This window comes from Emys orbicularis, chromosome 18 (assembly GCF_028017835.1).
Source record: "Emys orbicularis isolate rEmyOrb1 chromosome 18, rEmyOrb1.hap1, whole genome shotgun sequence".
Taxonomy (NCBI): domain Eukaryota; kingdom Metazoa; phylum Chordata; order Testudines; family Emydidae; genus Emys; species Emys orbicularis.
The window spans coordinates 12,007,597-12,034,004 of record NC_088700.1 but is presented as its reverse complement, the minus strand read 5'-3'; the positions used below and the strand labels follow the sequence as shown (position 1 = coordinate 12,034,004).

Sequence of the window (26,408 nt, the reverse complement as noted above, 5' to 3'; positions counted from 1 at the left end):
GGGGCAGGCTGGGGTCAGCACTGGTAGCCAGTCAGGGGTTTCCTGTTGCCAGCTGAACTCTGCTCTGGAGATGGAGGGGCTCCCTCAGCCTGCTTCTTCCCTTGGGCGAGGGGAGGAACCAGAGCTGGATTTCTGTGTCCATATCTAACCTCCCCCGCGCCCTGTCACCTCTCTGTGCACAGGGCCCACAGGGAGCAGGGGCTGGGCTCCGGCACTCGATCCCCTGCAGCACTTTCACAAGCAGGTTGTTTTTCTGTTTTACGGGAACAAAGGAAACGGTGCAAGGAGTGAAACCGAAGGGGAAAGGGAGGGGCAGGTGTGAGCAAGGGGCGGAGGGGCAGGTGTGAGCAAGGGGGGAAGGAGCAAAGAACGTGCTAGGGAGCTTGGCTCTGTCCTGTGCTGCCTGCTCTGGCTGTCCCATCTCCCCTGCTCAGCCCCACCCTGCGGTGTCCCAGGAGCTCCCCACGTCGCGTATACTGGGTTCTGTCCAGATGTGTTTGTCTCGGCCCTAGGCATGGTGGAGGTTCTGATACAGATCTGTGCCCTTCCTAGCCTGCTTTCCTCCCTGTGGAGAGCTTGCGATGTGCACCTCTGGGCACCGTGATGGCTGGGGTGTGTGCGGTGCCCATTAAAGGGTCTGCCGGCTTTCCCATGGGGCTGGAGGAGCCAGGCCTCGCCCTCCGGTTGAGTTTTTGCTCAGGATCTTGATGGTGAATCTCGAGAAGGCTCGGTCCCTCCTGCTCGTGTAGCTGAACTAATCTGTATACATACCGTGTGTATTCCCCCTGCCTAGTTTGTGCCTGGACTCTTACCACTCCTGCACCTTCGGGGGAGAGGTAACCAGTGGCAACAGCCCTGACAGCAGACCCCCTCCCAATATCTCAAGGTCTGTGCATCCCGGCACACCGGGGAGCATCCTGGGTTTATGGCAGGGTGGCCTGTCATAGGAGGGGACCGCATTTCGCATTTGAGGCACCTTCCATTCCTATGTTCCTGCGCCACATCACCCTCTCTGCCCCGTAGGTGCTGAAATGGGTGGAAGAGGCTATCCAGGCCTCCAAAGTCCACCTGCTGTCCACAGACCATGAGTGGGGGGGAGAGCACACCTGGCTGGTTCCCTTTGACCCCAGCCTGAAGGAAGTCACCATCTCTGTGAGCGGCCCCGCTCCAGAGATCGAAGTCAGGGATCCGGCAGGTATGTACAAGGGCATTGTCAGCAAGCAGGTCCCAACCTCGGGCAGTGGGAGGGTGGTTCCGGCTACGGGGAGAGCCCAGTGAACAGCCTACGCTGTGGCTCAAGCGGCAGAGAGCTGGGGGGTTAGAGCTAAAACGGCCCTGAGTTCAGTTCCCTTTGGGGACCCAACCAGGGGCTCGTTTGATGAGTGAATGGGAGACGGAGACCAGGGAATAACCAAGCTGAGCTGTGCTGACGGAGACTAGCCACAGGGCAAAAATCTGTTCAGCAAAAAGTAATGGGAGCTTGATGAGGTCTTTGCAGCTCAAGTGTCTCTCTTCCCCTCTGCCATGTTAAATTCATACTTAAATTTTATAAGAGCTGCTTTTCCCCTATCCCTTCCGGGCTTTTCTTCCCAGCTGTCAGTTGACAACGGCCGATTGACAGTAACTGCTCCTCAGCCACTGAAATTACCCCACGTGGCTGGCTTTCCCATAGCTTTGTCAACGCAGGGTGTAAGCAAACGGCCTGCAGAGAGCGCTGAGGACATGAGGGAGACTAGGAGGCTGAGGTTTAAAGAGGAGTGATAGGGGGGCTCGGAGCTGGAAAGGGAGCGGTGCAGATAGGCAGCATGGGTGAACGAGTGACCCTCCCAACTGTCTGGGTCCCATGGAAGGGACTGAGAGGCTGTGAATACTGAGGGTTTAGCATGAGCAGAGGGAAATGTGGGCAGCTCAGAGACAGGGCTTCCGCCTTCCTCTGTCCTGGGCAGGCCGCAATGGGCAGATCCGTCGGGCCTGGCTTGTTGGATTGGATGTAGCGGGGATGGGCTGTCCCTCCTGGGGACAGGTGAGCGGGAAGCAGGAGGCGCTAACCCAAGGATTCTGCTTGCCGGTGCAGGGAAGATCCTTCAGAAAGGCCGGGGCCTGGAGGAACACCTCAACATCCCGAATTCCGCCAAGGTGCTGACCGTCAAGCCTCACCGGCCGGGCGTGTGGTCAGTCAAGGTAGGATGGAAGCGAAAGGAATTGCCGGGCCAGGGGCCTATCTAGGCCAGTATCCTAGAGCAGGCAAACCCCTTTGCCTGAGAGGTTCTTCCACGTGCCCATCCTGCTTATGCCGTGCCATGCCAAGAGACGTGGAGAAATGTATAGAATGCAACTTCGGTGTCTCGTCCCCAGCTTGCTCCCCACGGTCTATCCCCTCTCTGGGGTGGAGACGCTCCAGCTGCCTCGTTAACTGGTTCCAGCCTGTGCACTCTTCCCTATAGCACCCGAGTGTTGCCTCCCTAGTCCCCTGCCCCCTCTGGGAGCTGGGTCCCTTATGATAACTTCGGCCCTGATGCAGGAAGGGAGGCTGACCCAGGGGCTGGGTTTTCCCCTTCCTCCACCAGCTCCATTCTGGAAGGCAATGGGCTGGCCACCGGGAATACTTCGTGGGGTTCTAAGGAAAGCCAAGTGCCCTGAATAAATAGGGGCATGGGACTTCTCAGGAAGGTGTCAATTGGTTAAGGGCACTTTGAAGTCAACTCTGAAAGTCCCAGGGCCAGCTTCTCTACTGGTGTTGGGGTGAAACTCCGTCGAAGTAATGGAAATGCTCCCATTGGCAACAGAGAATTTGGCCTCACTGAGCATAAAGATTCCTCCCACGGTTCCACTCGTTCTGTCACTCCAATCCTGTTGTGGCTCTCCAGGGCTGCAGAAGGAAGTGTGTGCCTGCCCAGAATGCAGGCTACTAAAAAGGTCTGTCTGCGGCTTACTGCAGCCTCTCCCTTCTCCCCTACCCCCGGATCCTGCATGGTGGGCGGCTTCAGGAGTCAGAGCTACCCCCTTTCTACGCGTGCTGATGTGACGTCTCTGCTTGCTGTGTGTCTGGCTTTCAGATCCAGAGCAGTGGCCGCCACTCGGTGAGAATCACGGGCGTCAGCGCCATCGATTTCCGAGCCAGCTTTTCCCCCCAACCTACGTTCGACCTAAACCACCCCAGAGAGCGGCCTGTGCATGGTACCTCCTGCTCTTCCCAGGGCGCGCGTGCGTGTGTGTGGAGGGGGCAGTGTTGTCCGTAAGACACGGAGTGGTAGAGAGCTAAGGGAGCCGCAGATAAGTGGGCTCCCGCTGCTCTGCTGGGCTCAGGGAGCCAGCTGCGATGTCCATGTTTGCTGAAGCTTCCGGTGGCCTTCAGAGCAGCTCCAAGTGGAGCTTGTTGCAGCAATCTAGCCTGGAGCCGGCAGGCGTTATTGTTTATATGGCGGTGGTGCCTAGGGGTCCCAAACATAGAGCAGGGTCTCATTGTGCTAGGTGCTGTACAGACATAGAACAAATGCAGTCCCTGCCCCAAGGAGCCTGCAGTCGGAGTATAAGATGAGGCTATGGACAGGCAGGGGAGCCCAAGGTAACAATGAGATGAGCATGGAGAGCAGTGATCCCAGCTGCCGAGTCGCTGAGTGCCATGAATAATAGGGGTGATGTCTGCAGCAGAGAGGAACGGTCCCAGTGCTTTACAATGCCTGACCTGGATGCATTCCCATTCCTTGCCTTCCCCCGCTGCTTTCCCCTGTCTCTGCAGGGCTTCCTAATTCTGTGCTGATTAACTGCACTGGCTTGGAGCCTCCGGGGCACCTGAAGGGCGTGGAGCTGTATGACAGCTCTGGCCAGCCCCTTGTCTCCCTGCCGACGCGGCCTTTGTCCAATGGCTCCTCCAGCCAGCTCTGGGTGGGACCCCAATTCCAGGCACCCAAGGGAAGCTTCTTGCTGAAAGTGACTGGGGAAGACCCAGACGGGCACCCATTGCAGCGTGTGTCGGGAGTCGCCTACACCAGTGTGGTCCCAGGTGAGCGACTCTGTTTTGTACGATCCCAGCTGGAAGGGGTTTGGAGCTGTTGGCTTGATGCCTTTTTGTAGCTCTTAGAGTAGCATTGGGAATAGGCCAACCAGCTTTTATTCCTCTGACAAGCAGATACCTGAAATCACCCAGGAAAGGGCTGGGGGTAGGTGTAATGTCCCAGGTTCTGAATGGACACGTGTAGGGACATTTCTCTAATACTCCCTTCCTGGTAGAACCCCACCTATCTTGAGGGGTTTCATCTGTCCAACTTCCTTCCATGAGCACAAAACCTAGCCCTCTTCGGGGAGAAGGGTTTGTAGCTGCCTGCTCTGTTTTGAGGAGGCATAGCCAGTTACATGTTTAGTATAAAAGTACAGGCAAGGTTAGGTGGAAGCTTGTCATATTTGGCTCAAGGAGTGAAGCTGCTATTTGAAAGCATGGGTGAAGCAGGTATTGCAGTGATACGTATGATATAAATGCCCAGAGAGGGAGGAGTAGCCAGTGTCATAATAGACTATGGAATCGCAGCCTTTCACAGTCAGGAGATATTTATTAAACCGAAACAGCTGCAATTAGAACCATGAACAAACGGGTTTCTCCACAGCTTTGAGATCCAGCTTAGTCTCCATTGTTTACCAGAACCACGCCCTCTCTACTACTCTATAGAGCACACACAGATCTAGTGTCTGCAGAATATACTACAAGTAAACACACCATTACAGCAGGATCTGTGCCTTACCGAATGAGGCCCTCACTTTAGCTGTTATAGTGAGTTATTAGGACAAAGCCAGTCAGGGGCTGCTCATTCTTTAAAGGAAACACCGTTCCATTTCAGCACAGGGGTCCAGTTTGGTTTTTTTCATAGTTATTTTTTTTTCCTCTCCCCAGTCAAATTTTCAGTGTTCTGTTTCTGAGAATTATGGAGTCTGTCTCTCTCTCTCTTTGTACCCCATGCCTGTTCCCACTGCCCAGGTCTACCCAAAGTGAACATGCCCAGTAAAATCCAGGCTTATCACAATCAGTCACTGCTGATCAGCTGCTCCGCCCAGAGCGAGATCCCCTTCCGACTGAAGCTCAGCCGTGGTGGGGAGATGCTTGGAAAGGATCAACTTTTCGCGTAAGTCTCAGGCTCTACTGCAGTAAGTCAGTTACTTGGTAAATTTCCCCAAGCCCACATTAGTCACATACAAATATAGGTAGCTCTGGCCAGGATATTAATTACAAGGGCTAGCAATCCTCATGCTCCAGGGCACAAACCGATGTCCAGCTTGGGGGACAGGAAGGTATTTGCTCCATGGCATAATATTACACCGTGTGTTCTTGCGTGTTCTTCTGACGTACCTTCAATAGCTGAGATTGGAGATAGGTTCCCCCTAGGATGGACCGTTGGCTCTATCCTGGCTTGACAGTCACTGTATTACTCTTCGTTATCTATCTCCATAGAGTGGAGCTGGCTTGCTTTCGAGGGGGCAGGAGGCGGGTGGTACTGCTGACTTCCACCGTCCAATGTGGACACTTGGAGTTACTGGAATGCTGCTGTCTTTGAGATTGTGGTGGTGAAGTCCATGTATTAGCTGTAGGGTGAAGAATACAGGTTGCTCAGGGGACCAAGTGGGAACTTTCCCTCTCAATTGGAATTCCCACTGAGGCCCTAATGGCCTGCTTCCTCCCTGCTTTCGCTGCGGCCTGGCTGACTCAGACAGCGGCTTCTCTTGGTACTCCGTGACATAGCACAGAGAGGTTGAGAAGTGGCGGTGCCCAGGAGTGGGTTTTCAGTGTGCTAGCAGTGGGTTCCTCATTCCTTCTGCAGCAAAATGCAAGATAAAGGTCTTTACACGTGAGCCTCCAGCCTGCATGCAGGCTAAGGAGACGCACTTGGGATGCAGGGGTAAAAGGAATGGGGTGTGAATTGTGATCTCAGGGAGAGCAGTGGAGAGAACTAGCGCAGAGTGCTGGCCTCCCTGCCATGTAACCCAGCTCTAAGCAGCAGGGAGATAAACCCCCAAGCACCCTGTCTATGCTAGTGCCCCTGTCACCGCTGCACAGGGGGAGGGATTTTAGGAAAAATCCCAGTGTTGGCCCAGTTGTCAAAACCATCTGAGGATCTGGTTTCGGCCAATCTGCCCCCTTGACGGTGCCTCCAGTGAGGGTCTCCACAATTAAGGCGCCGTAAATGGCGAGTGGCTTGTGAAAATCTCAGCCAGTGCCGAAAGAGGAGAGCGGGGTGTCTTCCTCCCCGGTCTCATGGGGGTTCTTTGCTTTGTTTCCCCAGGGATTCTGGGACCAGCAGCTGGGAGATCCCCGTGGTTTCCGGAAGCGATGAAGGTTTTTACGAGTGCACAGCCGTTAGCACAGCTGGGGCAGCGCGAGCTCGCGGCTACCTCTCTGTCACAGGTCAGTCCTGGGGAGGGCAGGGGGCTCTCGGGCAGGTGACAGCCTCAGCCCAGGCTCCCACAGAGCATGCTGCAAGGCGGACTCTGCCCCTGGGCTTTGCTTCCAATATTGAATGGTCAAGTTCAGCCCTTCAGTGTTAGAGACCTCGGAATGGTAGAGTTTGGGACGGACTCCAGTGGGGTAGATGGGGGCTCAGCAGCCTGGATGATTGGACCCCGCTGTTTGCTTCCCCCCATGCAGAGCCGCCTCCGTACCTGGTGCCCCCCGGGAACATCACTGCGTTGCCGGGAGAAGGAGTGATCATGTCTTGCCCAGTGTCAGGAGACGTTGCTTATAATCTGACCTGGAGCCGGGATGGGAAGGTGCTGCAGCCGGACGAGGAGGGATGGGTGAGGGTCCTGCGGAACCGCTCGCTGGAGATTGTCAGCGTTCAGTTGGATGACGGTGGCCGGTACGAATGCACTGCAAGCAACGGCCATGGGACAGCTAATGCTTCCATCTGGCTCTTTGTTCAGGGTAAGCAGTCTCTGAGTCCTATCTCGAGACGATTACCTGTCATTGGCTGGGACTGAAATCCCTTAGAGTCTGAGCTGAAGGGGGGGAATGGACCTGTTGCTTCTCCAGGGCATGCCACAGAAGAGCAGGAATCGCAGTCAGATCCAAGAGTCTTACAGGGCCTGTTTGAAAGGGTCTGTGTGATCCTGTATGGGTTTATCTGAGCAGAAGCAGTGCAGGAGGCAGCATCCCCAGTGCTTTGTGAAAGTCACTCCTCACTGATATCAGAGCTGGCTTGATGGATCGGCAAAGCAAGCATCTCTTTCAGTCTCTGCTCTTCTGGGACTCCTGCCTCCTCTGCAAGCTCCCCAAGCCATAGATCGGCCTACTGGCAGGACTGCAGGCTGGGAACTTGCTGCTTTATTTAACTGCATCCTAAGAGAGATGGGGGGAATATACCCACTGACTGAACAGGACATAAGGGAGGGGTGGAGCATGGCTGCACCCCCTACTGCACTGAGTAACCCAGTTAACCCTATAATGACCGCTTCACTACACTGCTCCCCTCATTCAGTTGTGGGGCTGGAGGGAGCAGCTACATATGGCCCGTAGCCCCGCCAATGGCAAGGCTGGATCTGAGGAACATCGCCGTTCCAAAAGCCCAGTTTCACTGCTCTCAGCCACTGTTCCGTTACCGCCTTCCACTAGCTCTGTGCTCCCCTTCTGCGGCAGGACGGGGAGAGCTGGGAACTGGGCCTCTGGAGCTGGGAGCAGGTGACTGGTGTCTGACATGTTGTGTTTCTCTGTGTGTAGAGGCGCCTCGAGTAAGGGTTGCCACAAGCTCGCAGTCGTTCACCAGGGGTGGGGAGGTGAGGCTCAACTGCACGGCGCTGGGCCACCCTGCGCCCCGAATCTCCTGGAAACGATGGGACCGTGCCCTGGAAAAGGACGGCAGGTAACGTTACCAAATCAGAGCCTCGGCCGCTTTGCTCCTGGGCTTCGATGCAGGGCAGCCTGACACTCATGAGGCTGGGGGGAAGGGGGAGAGGAAAGGGGGCACCTTTTCCACCGCGTGCAAACCAAAATGTATTGGGTACAAGGCTTTTATTGCTGTTTCCAGACCTCCTGCTGGTGGCAGCCGGCTTGGTCAGACCAAAGCTTCTAGCCAGGTTACAAAACGTAGCTGCAGCCCAGGCTACGCTACAAATCCGCCTCATGCTACTAAAGGGGCTGGGGGCAGCGGTGGTGTGGCCAACTTCCATGATAGGGGGTTGATGCTCTAGTGTTTAGTCTAGGACGGGCCTTGACATCATGAAATGGAGAAGTTTGTCTCTTGGTGACTGTTGCAATTCTGGAGGGGCAGGGCTGCACCCCCTTACCATCTGCTCCTGGGCTAAAGAGGGATCTCCACTCTCGGAGGAGTTTGCTGAGTCATGTTTGTTCTCTTCATCCTGCTCTCTGTGTCGTGCTGCTGCTTTTGGGGGTGGATATTAAACGAGTCCCCCCAGGCAACCAGAGAAGGATTTCTGGTGGTTCATGTGCCTGGAGAGGGCTGATAAAGGGAAAAGGGGGAAACTGCAAGAAATTATATGAACCGCACATCAGAGATTAGAAGGATTCTGTCTAGTTAAAATTAATATATTTTAAAAAAACATGCTTCCTTATCTCTGCTGCTAATAACACTTGAGGTTGCGGTGGCTGTGAAAGCGTGTTAAAATCAAACGGACTTTTCACGCTCTGTAGCACTTTTTTGCAGCGGGGGAGAGGAACAATGGAAATAAACTTACTTTTGACCTTTATTTATTGTCAGTTTCTGATAAATTTCACTTTCAGGCTCACCCCACTAGTGCCACATTGCAAATATTTAGGCTACAAACACTGTACTGGCCATTTTTTTTTTGGTGTTTTTTTTTCTTAAATTGCAGAAAACCAAAACAAGTAAAAAACTTTCTGATTTTTTTTTCTTATTCATGGAAACATTCGTTTTAGCTGTTTCGTTTCTGCTGTAGCTGATCCATCTGTTACTTTTTTTTCTTAAGGGCCAAACTTGACTTGTGAATTCCCCTTTTAACTTTTTATTTGGGAAAAGTGCTAGGAGATTTTTTAGGGCAAGTCGTGCTCTATTTTCTTCTTTTTCTGAGCTTTGTTTTTATGGTGACCTTTCCCCCCACCCCTGCTCTTTTCTTTCTTGATCCAGGTTTTTTATAGATGCTCAGGGCACCCTGATAATCAAGGAGGCTGTCCCTGAGGATGCTGGGAATTATAGCTGCTTTGCTGCCAGTCGGATTGGATGGGATGAGCAGACAGTAATCCTACAGTACACAGGTACCAGCTCCTGTAGCTTGTCCTAATGCAGAATTTCCATTGGGAAGACTCCATTGACTTTGGATCAGCCCCTTACCCAGGAGTGGTGTTATTAATATTGTTTGTATTGTGGTAGTGCGCAGGAGTTCCATTCGTGGACAGGACCCTTCTGTGCCAGGCGCTGTACAAACCCATAAGAGAAGGCACTAGAGAATAGGGCCTCTGCAGAGGACTGTGCTAAGACCACTGGCCTTGGGATCACTTTGCTACAGACAGATGCTTGCAATACTCCTCTGGGGCCTGATCCATTGAAGCCAATGAGCTTTGGATCATGGCCATCGTCAACAAAGTCCCAAGGGAGGCCTGCAATGGTGGGTTCCCTTACCTGGGGTTACTCACTCTCCCAGGGCTTGTTGGAAGAACTGGAGGGTCTTTCTGAACATTAAAGTCGTCACCTTCAGGAGCAATGCGGTATGAGCAGAGAGCTGCCCAGCAAAACGCTGATGATGTTTTCTGGTTTCACAGTCTAGTTAAGATGAACCTTTCTGTTGTGTCTTATAGTTCCCTCGTCCCTGTCCTCTCTCCTCCTCTGTGCTGTTCTCATTCCTTGATTCTGTGTGTAGACGGGACACAGCTGGTTTGAATGCCTGGTGTTTTCCTTAGGTGGATGCATGGTCAGACTCTTGAACTTTGTGTCAAATCCCTTGTTAAAGAGGTTATGCTCCATCCTCATCATCAGGCTGTCTGTTCGGAACCTCCCTCTGATTTATAACACACCTAGTTACCTTCCATGTTACCTTCATTCTCACTTCAGCCCTTGTGTTGGCTCAAGAAACTGGGGCCCTGAGGATGATCAATAACAGCGTGTTACAATAATAACTCAACACTACTGCTCCCTCCGCAGCATTTCCCAAGCACCCCACTTTTTCCTGGGATATTTCTAAGCAAATCATTTTCCCAGGAAAATTTCAGCACACATCTTTATCTGTTACAGAAAGATAAGACCAGAAATGCAAGTTTCCAGAACACCTCCCTAATAACAATCCTGAAGCACCATTCTGGCTGGCCCAGTGTCTCACTAGCTAGGAAATACCGACCAAGAAACAGATTACAACATCAGGATGTAACACTGCAAAAAAACGAAAGAAATAATATTTTTCAATTCACCTAATACAAGTACTGTAGTGCAATCTCTTTGTCATGAAAGTTGAACTTACAGATGTAGAATTATGTACAAAAAATAACTGCATTCAAAAACAAAACAATGTAAAACTTTAGAGCCTACAAGTCTACTCAGTCCTACTTCTTGTTCAGCCAATTGATAAGACAAACACTTCTGTTTACATTTACGGGAGATACTGCTGAAATACAATGTCACCTGAAAGTGAGAACAGGCATTTGCATGGCACTTTTGTAGATGGCGTTGCAAGGTATTTTACATGCCAGATATGCTAAACATTCATATGCGCCTTCATGCTCTGGCCACCATTCCAGAGGACATGCTTCCATGCTGATGACGCTCATTTAAAAAAATAATGCATTAATTAAATTTGTGACTGAACTCCTTGGGGGAGAATTGTATGTCTCCTGTTCTGTTTTACCCGCATTCTGTCATATATTTCAAATTATAGCAGTCTCGGATGACTGCCCAGCACATGTTCATTTTAAAACACTCTCACAGCAGATTTGACAAAATGTAAAGAAGGTACCAATGTGAGATTTCTAAAAATAGCTACAGCACTCGACCCCAGGTTTAGGAATCTGAAGTGCCATTCAAAATCTGAGAGGGACGAGATGTGGAGCATGCATTCAGAAGTCTTAAAAGAGCAACACTCCGATGTGGAAACAAAAGAACCTGAACCACCAAAAAAGAAAATCAATCTTCCGCTGGTGGCATCTGACTCAGACGATGAAAATGAACATGCGTCGGTCCGCACTGCTTTGGATTGTTATCGACGAGAACCTGTCATCAGCATGGACTCATGTCCCCTGCAATGGGGATTGAAGCATGAAGGGACATATGAATCTTTAGCGCATCTGACACGTAAATATCTTGCAACGCCGGCTACAACAGTGCCATGCGAATGCCTGGTCTCACTTTCAGGTGACATTGTAAACAAGAAGTGGGCAGCATTATCTCCTGCAAATTGTAACCAAACTTGTTTGTCTGAGCAATTGGCTGAACAAGAAGTAGGACTGAGTGGACTTGTAGGCTCTAAAGTTTTACATTGTTTTGTTTTTGAGTGTAGTTATGTAGCAAAAAAAATCTACATTTGTAAGTTACACTTTCACGATAAGGAGATTGCACTACAGTACTTGTATGAGGTGAACTGAAAAATACTATTTCTTTTGTTCATCATTTTTACAGTACAAATATTTGTAATAAAAATAATAATATAAAGTGAGCAATGTACACTTTGTATTCTGTGTTGTAATAGAAATCAATATTTGAAAATATAGAAAACATCCAAAATATTTAATAAATTTCAATTGGTAGCCTATTGTTTAACAGTGCGATTAGTCACGATTAATTTTTTGTGAGTTAACTGCGATTAATCAACAGCCCTAATAATAATCCTTCCTTTCTCCCATCTTTTGTCTTGCCTATTTAGACTATAGGCTTTCTGGGAAAGGGGCTGCCTCTCACCATGTGTTGTACAGCGCCTGGCACAATGGGGCCTTGATTGGGCCCTGGGCACTGCTGTAACATTAATAATGCATGTTTGTGTGACCTTCAAGATCTTGCCTTCAAACCCACCTGTGAAGTGGCTAGCATGCCATGGGCACCCTGTAAATAGTGTCTGGCAAAATGAATCGGTGGCATAAACCAGAGCTGGGGCAGCTTGGGGGAATCATATGTTAAACAGACGGGCAAGGGAAAAGACAGATTCATTGTAGCCTCAAGAATGAGTTCTCATTGTTAGGTGAGGATCCTCAGCAAGTCTATCGGTGCGTGGTATCCTCTGGTTATGTGAGACTGTGGGAGCTGCGGTCTGTTGCCAAGCACTGCAGTGCATCTCTGCAGAACAGTTTGCCATAGGCATTTGCCCTTGGAGTGCTGGGTGGGTGTGGGGGCTCCCAAGCTGGTGCTTCATCCCCATAGATGTCCCTCCCCCGGGGCCGCGGTGTTTCTGGGGTATCTCGTGCATGCTCGTGAAGTGCTTTCCAGGGTGGAATAAATTTGGAGCCTTTTTGTGTGTGTCTTGGATACAGAATCTCCCCACGTCGCTGCGGTGAGTCCTCTTGTGCAGGCCCTGCTGGGAGAAGATGCGATGCTGGAGTGCCACGTTTCCGGGGTACCCCCTCCCCAGATCATATGGTACAAAGGTAGGGCTGGAATTGACTCAAGTGAGCTATGCAACAGTTTGGGGGGGCTAGGGGCATATTAACTACCCCCCTACTCTTAACACAGACAGATTGCGCCTCCCAGTCCGTTATCCCTTTCCTGCAGATGGACTCCACTTCACAGGCTCACCTGGCTAGCCGTCTTCTCGCTCCTGAGACCCCAAACCTCTCTCCACCCTGCCAGCCAGCAGCAGTCCATTCTGCACTGCATTGCACCTGCTGCTTGGACTGTTCTGTGTTTGGGATGCCCCGTCTTAGCCTGCCCTGGCAAAGAATACAGGAAATCCCCTGGGCAGGAGGCAGAACCTTCCTGAGATATTTCCAGCTCCATTTTGCAGGCTCAAGTTCTGTATCCAAACAAACTAACTCTCCATCCCTTTGAAGATTTGCTCATTGATGGCAAGAGAAGGCAGGAAGGGGCTTTGAGGTGCTAAGGCAGTGAGGAATAAAGGTTTGACGTTCAGTATCTTTCCTTGTCCAGGGGAACAGGAAGTGGCATCTTCTCCGCCTGGTGCCCATCGGGCGGTCCTGCAGCTCCAGTCAGTGCAGGAGGAGGATTCAGGAGAGTACATCTGCGAGGCCATCAGTGAGGCGGGGGTCTCCTTTGATGGCATCCTGCTGGAAGTTGGCTGTAAGTCTTGACTTAAAGCTTTGGGGTCCTTCAGATTATTAAAGAAAAACCAGCTAACAGTGGCAAATGACCTGCTCCGCTGGGATGTACCCAGTGTAGTTGTAGCCATGTCGGTTGCAGGATATTAGAGAGACCAGGTAGGTGAGGTAGTATCTTTTATTGGCCCAATAGAAGTTGGTGTAATAAAAGATAGATATTACCTCACCCACCTTGTCTCTCTGTACCCCTTTGAGAGAATTCACAGGAGTTTAGACTGGAATGACCCAGTTCTGCACTCTGAGCTATTCACTGATACCTCCACTCTCTGCCCTGTTACTCTCTCCGCTCCCATCAGTAATAACTGAGGTTTATAGCAGCCAGCCTAGTTCTGGATTTCATCCTGCCCTTGAGCTCTGCACCCACACTGAAGTCTATGGGGCTTTCCAGGGCATAAGTGAGGACAGGATTTAGTTCTGGATGTTCTACACAAGATCCCTTCACTCACTGCACTGCTGGAATGCAGCCCTTTCTAGGGTGGAAACGCGGCAACCAGCACTGTGCTATCTGGCAGGAGTTCTAGCTATAGGGGGCGAAGAGTCTAACCATGAAACTATAGGGGGATTTCTACTGATGCATGACACCTCGGGGCAGGAATTGAAGAAGAAGGCTGCGTCCATTTGAAGTTGCAGGGTGGATTTGGGCAGGTAAAGTAAATGCTCAAGCTGAGAGTGGGCCAGGATGTGGGACACCTCTAGCGTCATGCAGAGTGTAAAGGGATCGCGTCCTCGTATGCCCAGGGACTGCACTTCACATCTCTTCCAAACAGAGTTGTTTTATTGCAGTAGCATTGGGAGGCCCCATTGTGCCAGGCCCTGTACAGACTCCTAGTGAGAGGAGCTCCCTGCCCTGGAGAGCGCTCCGTCTAATGAGAGGCAAGGCAGACAGCAGCGTAACACAGAGAGGTGAAATGGCTTCCCTAAGGTCGTACAGCAGGTCCGTAACAGAGCTAGGAATAGAACCACTCCAGTGCCGTAGCCAGAAGACTTCACTGCCTCTCATGTGAGAGAGAAGAGCGCCACCTACTGAGTCACCAGCATCGTGTCCTAGAGCGTGTATGCTCCTTTTTGGGCGCCCATCTAAGTACTGTACAGGTTTGACTATATGTAGCTAGAGAGAGGAAATAGCGAGAGGTGCTATAGACCCAGTCTCTAGTAAGTTGCAGCCTGGAACTGTGGGACCACTGTGCCTCCTTAACTCTCCAGCCTGGACTGTCTCTCACAAAGCTATGCTAGTGACAAGCAGCAAACCCCTCCAGGCACTGTGATCACTCAGCCACCAGCCCATGGAGCTCCACACCCAGCTAGATGGCATGAATGCTCCCAGAGCTCTGCTCATGAATCATACAGAGAGAGGCACCAGCCGACCACCCCAGCCCCTGGCCTTGCACCCCAGAAATATACCATCTTACACTGCTCAAGACTCCCTTAGACAGTGCGAGTTCATTAATTAGTTCACCACTTCTTCAAAGGAAAGAGGACATGCCCCAGCCTTTGTCATCTGAGCTGAGATTCCCCACGCACTGCAACCAAAACCACTCTGTTCTAGGTAAAATATCAAACAGATTTATTAACTACGGAAAGAGAGATTGTAAGTGATTATAAGTAGCAGGCATCAAGATCAAAGTTGGGTGCCTAAGAAATAAAAATAGAAACGCCATCTAAACTCTAACAAACTAAACAGGATCTAAAGCAGTCTTTCACCCTCATAGATGTTACAGGCAGCTCACAGTTCTCAATACACAGACTGAACTGCCTGTCAGCCTGGGACTAATCTCCCCAGTTCAAAGGCTTTGTCTTCCAGATGATCTTCCAGGGGTTGAGATGGGGGAGGAGAGAGGCCAAGCGATGATGTCACTGTTCCTCTTTTATACTTTCTTGTAGCTGCTAGAAAGATCCTTGCTGTGAGGGTTAGGCTGCCCTCCTTGGGGAGGTGCTTTCTCTGTGGAGTCTCTGGGATAGTGGATTCTTCTTGATGGGCCATCGACGCCTGTCTGGCCAGTGATCATTTCTCCTCTGTCCCTACTGAAAGGCAAGCTGTGTGCATCTCCCAGCCTCCCAATGAATTTCAGTAACACAGATAGCAACACTTCATAACGTCACATGCAATCATAGGCGCCGACTTCCCCACTTTCCCGTGGGTACTCGACCCCCCCCCGGCCCCGCCCCCACTCCACCCCCTTCCCCAAAGTCCCTACCCTAACTCCATCCCCTCCATGCCCCTATTCCAACTCCTTCCCCAAATTCCCGCCCCGGCCCTGCCTCTTCCCTGCCTCCTCCCCTGAGCGCGCCATGTTCCCGCTCCTCCCCCTCCCTCCTGGAGCGTGCTAACGCTGCCAAACAGCTGTTTGGTGGTGGCTGGGTGGGAAGTGCTGGGAGGTAGGCGGGGGAGCGGGGATGCAGCGCGCTCAGGGGAGGAGGAGGAGGTGGGGCAGGGGGTGAGGGGAGCTTGGCTTCCAGTGGGTGCAGAGCACCCACTAATTTTTCCCCATGGGTGCTCCAGCCCCCGAGCACCCATGGAGTCAGCGCCTAAGCATGCATTGATAGTACATACAATTCAACAGGATAATGAGGTTCAACAGATCAAAGCTTTTAAAATACCTCACAAGGAATGCATTGTACAAAACATATCATAATCAGAGAACTGGAAGGGACCTTGAGAGGTCATCTAGTCCAGTCTCCTGCACTCATGGCAGGACTAATTATCTAGTCCATTCCTGACAGATGTTTGTCTAACCTGCTCTTAAAAATCTCCAATGATGGAGATCCCACAACCTCCCTAGGCAATTTATTCCAGTGCTTAACCACCCTGACAGTTAGGAAGTTTTCCCTAATGTCCAACCTAAACCGCCCTTGCTGCAGTTTAAGCCCATTGCTTCTTGTCCTAGCCTCAGAGGTTAAGAAAAACATTTTTTCTTCCTCCTCCTTGTAACAACCTTTTACATACTTGAAAACTGTTATCATGTCTCCTCTCAGTCTTCTCTTCTCCAGACTAAACAAACCCAATTTTTTCAATCTTCCCTCATACGTCATGTTTTCTAGACCTTTAATCTAGAATTTTTGTTGCTCTTCTCTGGACTCTCTCCAATTTGTCCACATCTTTCCTGAAATGTGGTGCCCAGAACTGGACACAATACTCCAGTTGAGGCCTAATCAGCGCAGAGTAGAGCGGAAGAATTACTTCTTGTGTCTTTCTTACAACACTCCTGCTAATACAGCCCAGAATGATGTTCACTTTTTTTGCAACACTGTTACACTATTGACTCATATTTAGCTTGTGGTCCACTATGACCCCCACAGCCCTTTCCTCAGTACTCCTTCCTAGGCCGTCATTTCCCATTTTGTGTGCAACCGATTGTTCCTTCCTAAGTAGAGTACTTTGCATTTGTCCTTATTGATTTTCATCCTATTTTCTTCAGACCATTTCTCCAGTTTGTCCGGATCATTTTGAATTTTAATCCTATCCTCCAAAGCACTTGCAACCCCTCCCAGTTTGGTATCATCTGCAAACTTAATCTGTCATGATCATATGACAGTGGTGAAAGTGGGGGTTCCAGGGTGCTACTTTGAGGTACAGAGTGTCATACTTCTATAGGAGACCCATTACTGCCGATGGTTCTGTCATTCTCCTCTTCACTCTGAACACAGGGGGGCTGGAGGCTTGAAAGAACATGGTATGAAAGTGCTGTGGTTACGCAGAAAGGGAGGCATGTGTCTCTGGCTGTGGTCAGAGTAGGTGAAATTGAAAATGTTTCATGGTCAAAAATGTGTAGCGCAAAAGCGTGAAAGGGGCGGATTCACAGGCGACAGCATGGCTCCAGAAAGGGGCAAGACAGCCTGGTGAGCGCTACCCAGAGGACAGCATACTGATTAGCTCTGATCTGGAATGGGGAAGGTGTTAGTCCAGAAGGGAAGGGCCTGCTTCTGAAGTGTAGCTGGGTCTGCCTCCAGGGGGTCGAGAGATCCTGCTGACACAAATAAGCCACCACTGAAATTCACTCCCAGTTCTCTCCAACCCTTGCAATGGATGCAGGTAAATCTCTCTCCCCCATTTAGCTGTATCCAGCACTGGTTTTCTTGACTTCTGCTGCAGTGCCATTGTGCGTTGCTCTCACAGAACAGGGAGGTCTCAGCCCAGCACCCTGCCTGGAGATAGGAGTTCTGTGTCTTTCTGTGGAGCTCTAGGATCTTCCCTGCCCTACAGCACCATGCCACGTACACTGTATTCTTCTGGGCTGGCTCCAGCCGTCCTATACCACTCTCTGCAGCCAAGCACAGGGCTGCTAAATATGGTTTGTGTCCCCACACCTGCAAACTGCCCCTCATGCTAGCAGTGCCACTGAGGCCAATGTCTGCGTGGGGTTTATGGGACTGAGCCCTACACCATGGTGAGCAGAATTGTACTGGAGCATCTGCCCTGGGTTCAGCGTGGGGAGGGGAGGCAGAGAAGACGCCCTGCCCGGTGGAGCAGAGGAGACAGGCTGGTTACTACCTCTGGGAGTGAGAGCAGCACCAGCCTTGTGGCAGTCCTTGGTGGTGGGTTCACGCAGACCCGCTCAGGCTCAGAGACTCTCGTTTAGGGGTCAAGCCAAGATGAAACCTTGGGACTTCTCAGCTGCAAACTCTGTGCTCGTCCCTTCTGCCCCCAGCTTGCTGGACAGAGCAGGTGGGGCCCGACTAGCATGAATGGGGTGACTGACTGAACCCCTCCTCAGGGGGAGCTCCTCACTGCGCGTACGGTGGTGTGGGCTGAGCTGGCTCCAGGCCCCCTGGCTTTTCTCAGGGGGATGCAGAGCCTGAGCTGTTTTGAAACAAGATGACCCTCTGCACAGCCCGTTCCCCTAGGTCAAGTACAGAGCAGCTGTGGTTCCCGTTGGTACAGACTGCAGAGCAGTTGCCAGCAGCGGAGGGGGATTTCCTCAGGCAGCAGGTCCCAGCCAACACCCCCCACGCACCCGGCCCTGGGGTCCAATTGCTCTGCTGTCGGCACGCTGGCTCGGGCTGCTGAAACGCAGCTGGCTCTCTACCATTCTCCCAGTGCAGCCGGGGTGGGGGGGAGCTAGAGAACGGGGGAGAAGCACCGTGAGGCGTAGCCGAAGCCAGCAAAGGCAGATTTGAGCGCTAAGGCGTGAAAGCAGCTTCCCCAGCCTGGTGGCTGTGTCACTGTCTGGGCAGCAGTGGGGAGTGCCAGCTCCTGGCTCTTACGAGAGGACATGGTGCCACCTCCATGGGAGAGGAGGCTCAGTGCCTCGCCAGGCAGGTACGGCACTTCTGTTTACTAGTCGGGGAGCCTCCCCTCCCCTGCGTCAACGTGACCCGGCTCAGTCCCGCACTCCTTGGGTCCGAGCAGGGTGGTGTCACCACACAATGGGGCACAGAGCAGTTTGCTTCCTAGTGGTGGGCAGGGGCTCTCCTGGGAATCCGTGGGGAGGGAGAGGGTCGGAAAGCCCCCACCCTCTGCGTTCTTGGACCCGCTGCTTGACTGGGAGGGTGACTCTCACTCCTGTTGTTGTGATACTTTCAGGAGGAATTTCCCAATTCTGTCCCCGCTTCTGCGGGGCGAGAGCTCTGGGAAATCTCGGAGGAGTCTCTTCCCACTCACCACCCATTCTTTGTTCTTCCTTGAACGCTCTTCAGCCATGAGGTCTTGGACTGCGACCTCCCTCCATCACAGCTGAGGCCTGGATGGGGGCCACTCTGGATCCTGTTATTAATGCTCTTAGATCAGCCAGTGGGATCCTGGCCAGCTACTCCCTAACCCCAGAGACTTAAGCCATGTCTTTGCTATGACTATAGCCCAGTCAGACCTGGTTACAACATGGTTGTCTCCTGAGCCCATTACAGCACGGGTAAAGTGTGTAGTGAGAACGGGACCTGACTGGGTCCAGTCTTGGCTCTGGTCTAGCTCTAGTGCAGGTGAGCTCTGTCTCCGCGGCCCCTGCCGGCCTGGGGAGGGAAAGAGGGGGACTTGGGAGGGAAGAATTTGCCAGTTAGACTCCCTGCATGTTGACGGTGAAAAAAGCCGCCTCCCACTCTTTGGGGCACACTAAGAATTGAGGATGCGAGTAGTCTAGCAGCTGCTGTTGTGGTTTGGAGAAGACAGGGTGTGTTTGGGGATTTTCAGAAATCTTTGTGTTTGCGCGGACACACAAGAACAGAACAAAGACATGATGCAGCTAGGCATTGCTTAGCGAGGAGCAGCAGCCAAAAGGACATGAGACAAGGAGTCAACCTCCTCTTCTGAACAGGCTGGCCCCTGCTATCTTTTCCCATGTGGCAGGGGCTCAAAGCCAAGGGTACGGTGGGGTGTGGGCCTCCTTCAGACACTCTCCTGACCCAGCTGCTGCTTCCCACATGCTAATATAATCAAGAGCAAAGCTCCTGGCAGGGCCATGGAGTGAGCCTAGGTTTCCCCAGGCCGGAAGAAGGAAGGGGAAGGGACAGGAGCCATCTGCCTGGCTTCTGGTGCTGGGGGGAAGTTGGTGGGCCTGCACTGGTGTCAGAAAGGCAGCCAGCTCTGGTGTGTGTGTGTTGTGTACACTGTCCTGACTGCAGGCTCCCCCACTCAGCGCTCGGTTCCTGTATCTGGCTCCGTCCTGCATGGTGCTAGCAAGGCAGCTGCTAGACTCATTATAAAGGGAGGCAGTGGGGTGAATTCTGTAACGTTAGCTGTTAAACCAGCGTGGGAATTGCCCAGACCAGGTGTTGAGACTGTTCTATGCTGGCGGAGAGGCCCAGGGGAACAAGAGGGCATCGCTTTCCCAGCAGCAAGCCCTGAGCACATTGCAGCGCAGGACTCCGCCCTCGCGCTGGGCAGAAGTGGAGGTAAAGGGGAAGGGTTTGCAGTTCTTAGACATGGGCACCTGTGACAGGATGAACAAGCTCCATCTAGGGACGCTCAAACCGGTGTGTAGAACCCAAACACCAGCCGGCTAAAGTGCCCATCTGAGTGACTGCCTCAGGCGGCCAGCCTGGAAACCAGGCCTGCAGGGAGAGACGGAGGTGAACAGTGAGCGATGGGTCTCTGGGTGGCCTTTGAAGAGCATCTATGTCCTCATAGAACCTATCCCTGTGTCTATTGGGGGGAGACCCCAATGACTCCAAAGGACTTTAGATCAGGTCCCTGATGCCCCAGATTAACTTTGGGGCAGCCTTTTTTCTCTCTCTCTTGGGCTGACTGGTGCAAGCTGCTTGGTTCTCGTGCTGTCTTAGTTACCCTGCGACCTGCTGTATCTAGCTCGGTATCTGCCAAGTTGGGAGGTGAACTTGTGGGGAAATGAAGGGTCCCTTTCCCTCAAACTATCCCTCGTCCCCCCACAGTCCCGTCCCAGTAAAGTGATGAGCGAAGGGCTGAGAAACTGAGAGAGTGGTGCCAATATGGGAGGGTCTCCCCGTGGGGGTGATGGGAGCTTGTCACTTGGGCCATCTGTGAGCTGGGCAAACCAGTGAGAAATACCCCTAAGGCACAGCGCCGCGTGGGGCCTTGCGGGGTGGATTCAGTGACCAACCGGGTCTTTTCCCCTCTGGCTTCTGCGATTTGCTCCCCCCTCCATTTGTCTCAAGCTGTTTAGATATTCTTAGCTGAGCTCCGAGCTAGATCTTCTAACTCCCATCATGAGTGGGCAGCGCGGTGTGATATGCTGCAGCTAGATGCCTCCCTCCACGTTAATGGACAATCTGAAAACAGCCGATGTGTCCGGGGCTCTTAATTGTTTTTTAAATGGCAGCTATTAAGAGCCATGTGGAATTGCATCATGCTCCTTGGGGATTTCAATTCTTGATTTATTTTATAAGAAAAATGAAGCCCCGGAGAAGGAAGATCACATTTGTCAGAGTGTCCCTGGCCAAGTTCCTGCCTCTTTTCATGTCCACCATGAATGCAAAACCATCTTACAAGTTAAAACACAACCTGCATCTGGCAACTAATAGGTCTGAAGGGGCTGGCACCGGTTAAATCACTGGCTTTCAAATCCTGGCAGGTAGGTCCCAGGGTGACCAAGAGTTTAGTACTGCCAACCCCTGGCAATGGAGATGGAGAAGATCCATGTTGTCCATAGATAGGACCGTTCATGTCTATAGTTATCTCCATCTCAATAGAGATCCTCAGCATGTAAAGCAGCAGAGAGGGACATACTGACCTAGAACTGAAAGACAAGAGGGTGAAGTACCCAAGTCCCAGATACTTTCTCTCCTGTCCACCATGACTGAGTTAGACCCGGTCGTGTCATTGTGTTAATCAGTAAGATGATCAGATGTTAGAGACAACAGGACTTATTAGGTCATCCTGTCCATATGCCAAGCACTGGGCCTTCTACCTTTTGACTCGAGTCTGTCGCACACCCTAGTGCATCTTGGTGTTGTGAGTCCTGCTGGTTGTACGCTCATGTGAAATACATTATAGCTAAACCTGTATTTAAATTTCTACGTCTGTTGGAAACTTCTTTTAATGTCAATAACTTATTTAAAATGGAATGGGGTACAGATTGTCTTCAGGGGCTGGGGTGTGGAATGGATGTGATCCAAAAGGGAAACTTCCAGCACAGAGAAGACCTACCTACGTGCCCTTTAGAATGAAACTGATTGTCCCATTTACAGATTACGCTAAATTGGTGTCAGGACTGGATCTGAGACTCTTCTCTGCTTTCTCTTTCAGCTGCCCCTCGGTTTGCAGAACGCCCGCAGGACGTGTCTGTGGAGATGGGGAAGAACATCAGTCTGGCATGTCGCGTTGAGGGACATCCTCCTCCACTGATTTCGTGGTCCAGACAGGACGGCAAAGCTGTCACTGCCCAGCCTGGTCTGCTCAGCAATTCCAGCCTTCTGGAGTCTGGTGAACTCTTTATGGAAAGTAAGAGAACCGGGACCATTTGTACACGCATGTACAGGTGTATGCCTAGGCACGAGCACTTAGTGCACATCTGGGTGCGTGCACATGTGTTGCATGCACATCTGGATGTGTGTACACACTGCACACATGACTGGGTGTGCGGAGTATTTCTGTGTATTATCTGCCAAAAGATGTGTGTACTCTTCTCTTGTGCAGTGTTGCAGGTGTGTTGTCACCTTGTGTATACACATAAGCGTTTTGGGAGGGAATTGGACTTATGCCCTTGCTTTGTTGTATGAAGAAGTTGATGGGTTTAGCATATTCCTTGTGTTTGCATCCTTTGGTAACTGCACTCCGAGGTGTGTACGCTTTCACAACTGGCTTTGCACGGGCTTGTTGCCTCTTACTTTTGCTAACCAGTGGCCCTGCTTCTCCACTGCCTTGCACATTGTTTGCAAAGGGAGTGTGAGGCACTACCGTTCTGATGTGGGAGCATGGTACACCCTGTACCAGGGCTAACGTCTCCACCCTTTGGCCCACCACAAGCAGGCTGGATGCTTTCCAGGTTTATAAGCATCCATGTGTTATTTATTAGGTCCCCTCCACCAATTCATCAGTACAGCCTCGTGTGGCGACATACGAGTGGACATGAACTTGATCGTCCTCATTTGCTCATCAGCCTCCTGCCTAATTAAGCCATTGGGCACCGATCTCCCAATGAAATCCACTCTTGAGGGGAGGAATAGCTAATACCCTCGTGACTAGAGTGCTGGGTCAGACCTCCAGCACGCTGTCACACGCCCACTTCCCATTCACCTTGGACAGGTGTATGTGACAATGCTAGGCAGTACGGGATTGTTTTTGAGGCGGCCCCATGGTTTGCTGGTGTGGGCTCTTCCCCCTACCAGAGCTCAGAGACCTGGCTGAGCCCCTCTGTATTGCCTTGCTCAGACCTTTCCTCTCCCTCTGCCCCAGGTGTGTCACTGGATGACCAAGCCGTCTATGTCTGCGAAGCACAGAATATATTTGGGAAGATCCAGGCTGAGGCCAAGCTCACGGTCACCGGACATGGTTTACAGTCTTTCTTTTTGACATGTTTGTTATTAGCCTCATGCCATTGCTAAAGCAAATGAAAGCCTGGGGCGCAGACGCTGACTGTCCCTATGTCTTTGTCTGTAATGATGGTAACAAGAACAGGAGTACTTGTGGCACCTTAGAGACTAACAAATTTATTTGAGCATAAGCTTTCGTGGGCTACAGCCCACTTCATCGGATGCATAGAATGGAACATATAGTGAGGATATATAGATAGATAGATAGATAGATAGATGTGTGTGTATATATATATACATACAGAAAACATGAAAAGGTGGGAGTTCCCCTACCAACTCTAAGAGGCTAATTAATTAAGATGAGCTATTAACAGCAGGAGAAAAAAAACTTTTGTAGTGATAATCAAGATGACCCATTTCAGACAGTTGACAAGAGGTGTGAGGATACTTAACATGTGGAAATAGATTCAATTTGTGTAATGACCCAGCCACTCCCAGTCTCTATTCAAGCCCAAATTAATGTAGCCCACGAAAGCTTATGCTCAAATAAATGTGTTAGTCTCTAAGGTGCCACAAGTACTCCTGTTCTTTTTGCGGATACAGACTAACACGGCTGCTCCTCTGTAACCTGTAATGATGGGGCTGACTCCTGTTCCACACCGGTCGCTCCTTTGGAATATGCAGCTTGGGAATTCCAATGCCCACTGCCTGGGGCTAAATGTAATGCTCTTTGACGTTTAGGTTCATGATACTGTATCTAGAGATGAACTTTTACCCAAATCATGCAGCCAGCCCCCCTGCACTCTTGGGCAAGGTGGATAGGTTTAGGCTGAACCAAATTCCCAGATCTGATCTTTGGGGGGAAATGAGATCCAGAGAGACATACTGATAGAGACGTCCAGACAGAGACGTTGTGGCTCTGGTCCATTTCTAGCGGTAATGTGTTGCAAAGAGCTCCCCCTGCATACGTAGATGTCATCAGCAGGGATTGAACTGCGACCTTCACAGCACCACGAATACAGGGCTCTGCCACTTGAGCTAAAGGAGTAACTCCTTTTGCTGTAAATAACTGGGCTGTTAGTCACTCGGGCCAGTCACTAGACAGGGACATGATCACACATGAAGCCAGTGTATTTGTACTCGTGTAGTAGTATTAGATCTGATAGACTGTAGGATGCAGCCGCTAGCGGGTGCAACCATTCACAGTTGAGATGTCCGTAGAATAGCTTAGGGGATAACCCAATGGGTTTATACACACGCAGATCCAAAGTTCCCCCCAGCAGAGGGCAGTGAGGAACCTGCATGAGGACAGAATAGATGCACTAACCTATGGCCAAACCCTGGTGTGAGTCCCGGCCCCTGCAGCTGTTCTGGCACGTCGATCCAGCCAGCACGGTGACCCTCATGCAGTGGGGTGACCAAGAACTGTTTTGCTTTCAGAGGCTGGACAAGGCTCAGATTAACGATGTTTCATCCTGGCGGCTAATTTATAAAACACACCAAGAAGCAGAACTGTTGTCCTGGCTTCTTAAAGCCAGTTTGTCCCCACTTAATGTCGCCTTTTCCTTCTCCAGTTGCCCCAGCGATAGCTGTCGGGGCCCCTGTGATCCGTGCCCATGAGGGTCAGCCCGTCTCACTGCCATGCATAATCCTGGTTGGGAAGCCTCTTCCAGACCGACGATGGCTAAAGGACGGGCAGCCGGTGAGGTCTTGGTCCTCTGTCTGTTTAATTTGCTGCCCTGGGGGGAACGGGGGCGGAGAGTGGTGAGTCATGCACAGGTCAGCAGAGTCCTTGCGCTGCTGAAGCCCGGGAGATCAATCTGATTGTTATTGACAGCAGCACGGCATTTGTTGTGCTGCGTCATGTCATTGTGATGGTGTTAGTCAGCGGGATGACGGTACAATCAAAGTAAGAGACAGAAAAGGCTTCGGAGAATAGCCCGGACAACCCCCAGATGTTACCACTCGGACCCCTTCCCTTGGGAGACCATCATACAGATCTCGCTGTCAGGAAGCTTTGCCCTGATATTCAGCCTAAATTTTTCTCTTTCTTAATTTCCCCCTTTACTACGAGTTATGTCCCTCCAGGTTGCACTAAATAACTCCTCTTCCTCCACAGTTACCCCCTTCAGAGACTGGGGGGCTGTTGTAATATCTCCCCTGTGTCATCACGGAGCCAGTCTCCACCTACGGAGCCCCCGGTGATAGTCTCTTTTCTCTGAGCTCCTCCAGGGGCCAGATCCTTGGCTGGTGCAAACTGCCATAGCTCTGTTGAAGTCAACGGAGCGATGCCAGTTTATACTAGCTGGGGATCTGACCTTAGACATTTTCTAAAGGCAGAGGGACAAGCATGTGATGCTCGTTGAACTGACCATCAATCCTGACTCATGGTTTCTCTCCGTTCTCAGGTCACGCTGGGCAGCCGCCATTCCATACGCACAGATGGAAGTTTCCATATAGACCAGGCCTTCCAGGAGGATGCTGGGAAATACACCTGCGTGGTCACTAACGCCATTGGCTCTCGCAGGCAGAACGTGACTCTTGCCATCCACGGTGAGCGGTTTAGATCCGGGCTTTGCACGTTGCTCGTCTGCTTGCTGGCTTTGCACACTGTCGTGTTACAGTGCGTGGAGGCAGCTGCCGCGGTGGGTGTTGAGTGCGCACCTCCTCTGCCAGCTTCCTACAAAGCACCTACGAAACCACGGTGCCTTTTGGAAGAGACATGGCTCTTGCCACGGAGCGAAAGCAGCAACGATGCTATCTCCAGGCCAGAAAAACGTGCACTGTTGGAGCCGGTTTCCTTAGCAAGCGTCAGTCCCCAGGGCAGCATGGTGTTGACAAAAGAATTTAGGAAAATTCCTATTATCTGGCAGCTCTGGGACATCTGACTGGCCTGCACAGGTGCAATTCGATTCTGGACAAGTAGACTTCAGCTGCGTACTAAAACTCCTGGGGGTGCTGACTGAAAGGCACAGACATGCGGGGACACATAGTGGGGGCTTCTGAGATGGGCGGAGCTGCCTAGGGGGCAGTGACTTTAAGGCTGGAATTCTCAGAAGGGCCTAGCACTCCCAATTGGGGCTAGATTTTTTTCAAAAGGGCTCATCTCCCATTTGGTCACGTCTGGCCAGGAGAGCTGAGCTGTTTTCAGAAGCTGGCCCTCAACTAAATCGCCAGCTTTTCTGAAGGGCTTGGCACGGCCTTTTCCAAAGGACCTGGGCTCCCTTGAAAACCAGGCCATTGGGGTCGCCGAGCACGCTTGCAGATCTGGCCCTTAATTAGATGGCTGAGTGGGAGCTGAGATCTCTTGCAGCTGTGGGTGCCGAGC

At 51.4% G+C, this 26,408-nt stretch overlaps 1 protein-coding gene across 1 annotated transcript in view; it reads left to right on the top strand.

Annotated features, from left to right (window-relative positions):
- Positions 1-26,408, top strand: part of HMCN2 (hemicentin 2) — a 115,084-nt gene that overhangs the window by 10,219 nt on the left and 78,457 nt on the right. The window contains exons 5-19 of the mRNA XM_065418725.1: positions 1,024-1,195; positions 2,075-2,181; positions 3,057-3,177; positions 3,740-4,003; positions 4,970-5,114; positions 6,270-6,391; positions 6,632-6,907; positions 7,700-7,841; positions 9,084-9,211; positions 12,404-12,517; positions 13,017-13,166; positions 21,855-22,049; positions 23,004-23,099; positions 24,655-24,782; positions 25,489-25,633. Of these exons, the coding sequence (XP_065274797.1) occupies positions 1,024-1,195; positions 2,075-2,181; positions 3,057-3,177; positions 3,740-4,003; positions 4,970-5,114; positions 6,270-6,391; positions 6,632-6,907; positions 7,700-7,841; positions 9,084-9,211; positions 12,404-12,517; positions 13,017-13,166; positions 21,855-22,049; positions 23,004-23,099; positions 24,655-24,782; positions 25,489-25,633 (2,305 nt within the window). The remainder of the gene's footprint in view (positions 1-1,023; positions 1,196-2,074; positions 2,182-3,056; positions 3,178-3,739; positions 4,004-4,969; positions 5,115-6,269; positions 6,392-6,631; positions 6,908-7,699; positions 7,842-9,083; positions 9,212-12,403; positions 12,518-13,016; positions 13,167-21,854; positions 22,050-23,003; positions 23,100-24,654; positions 24,783-25,488; positions 25,634-26,408) is intronic.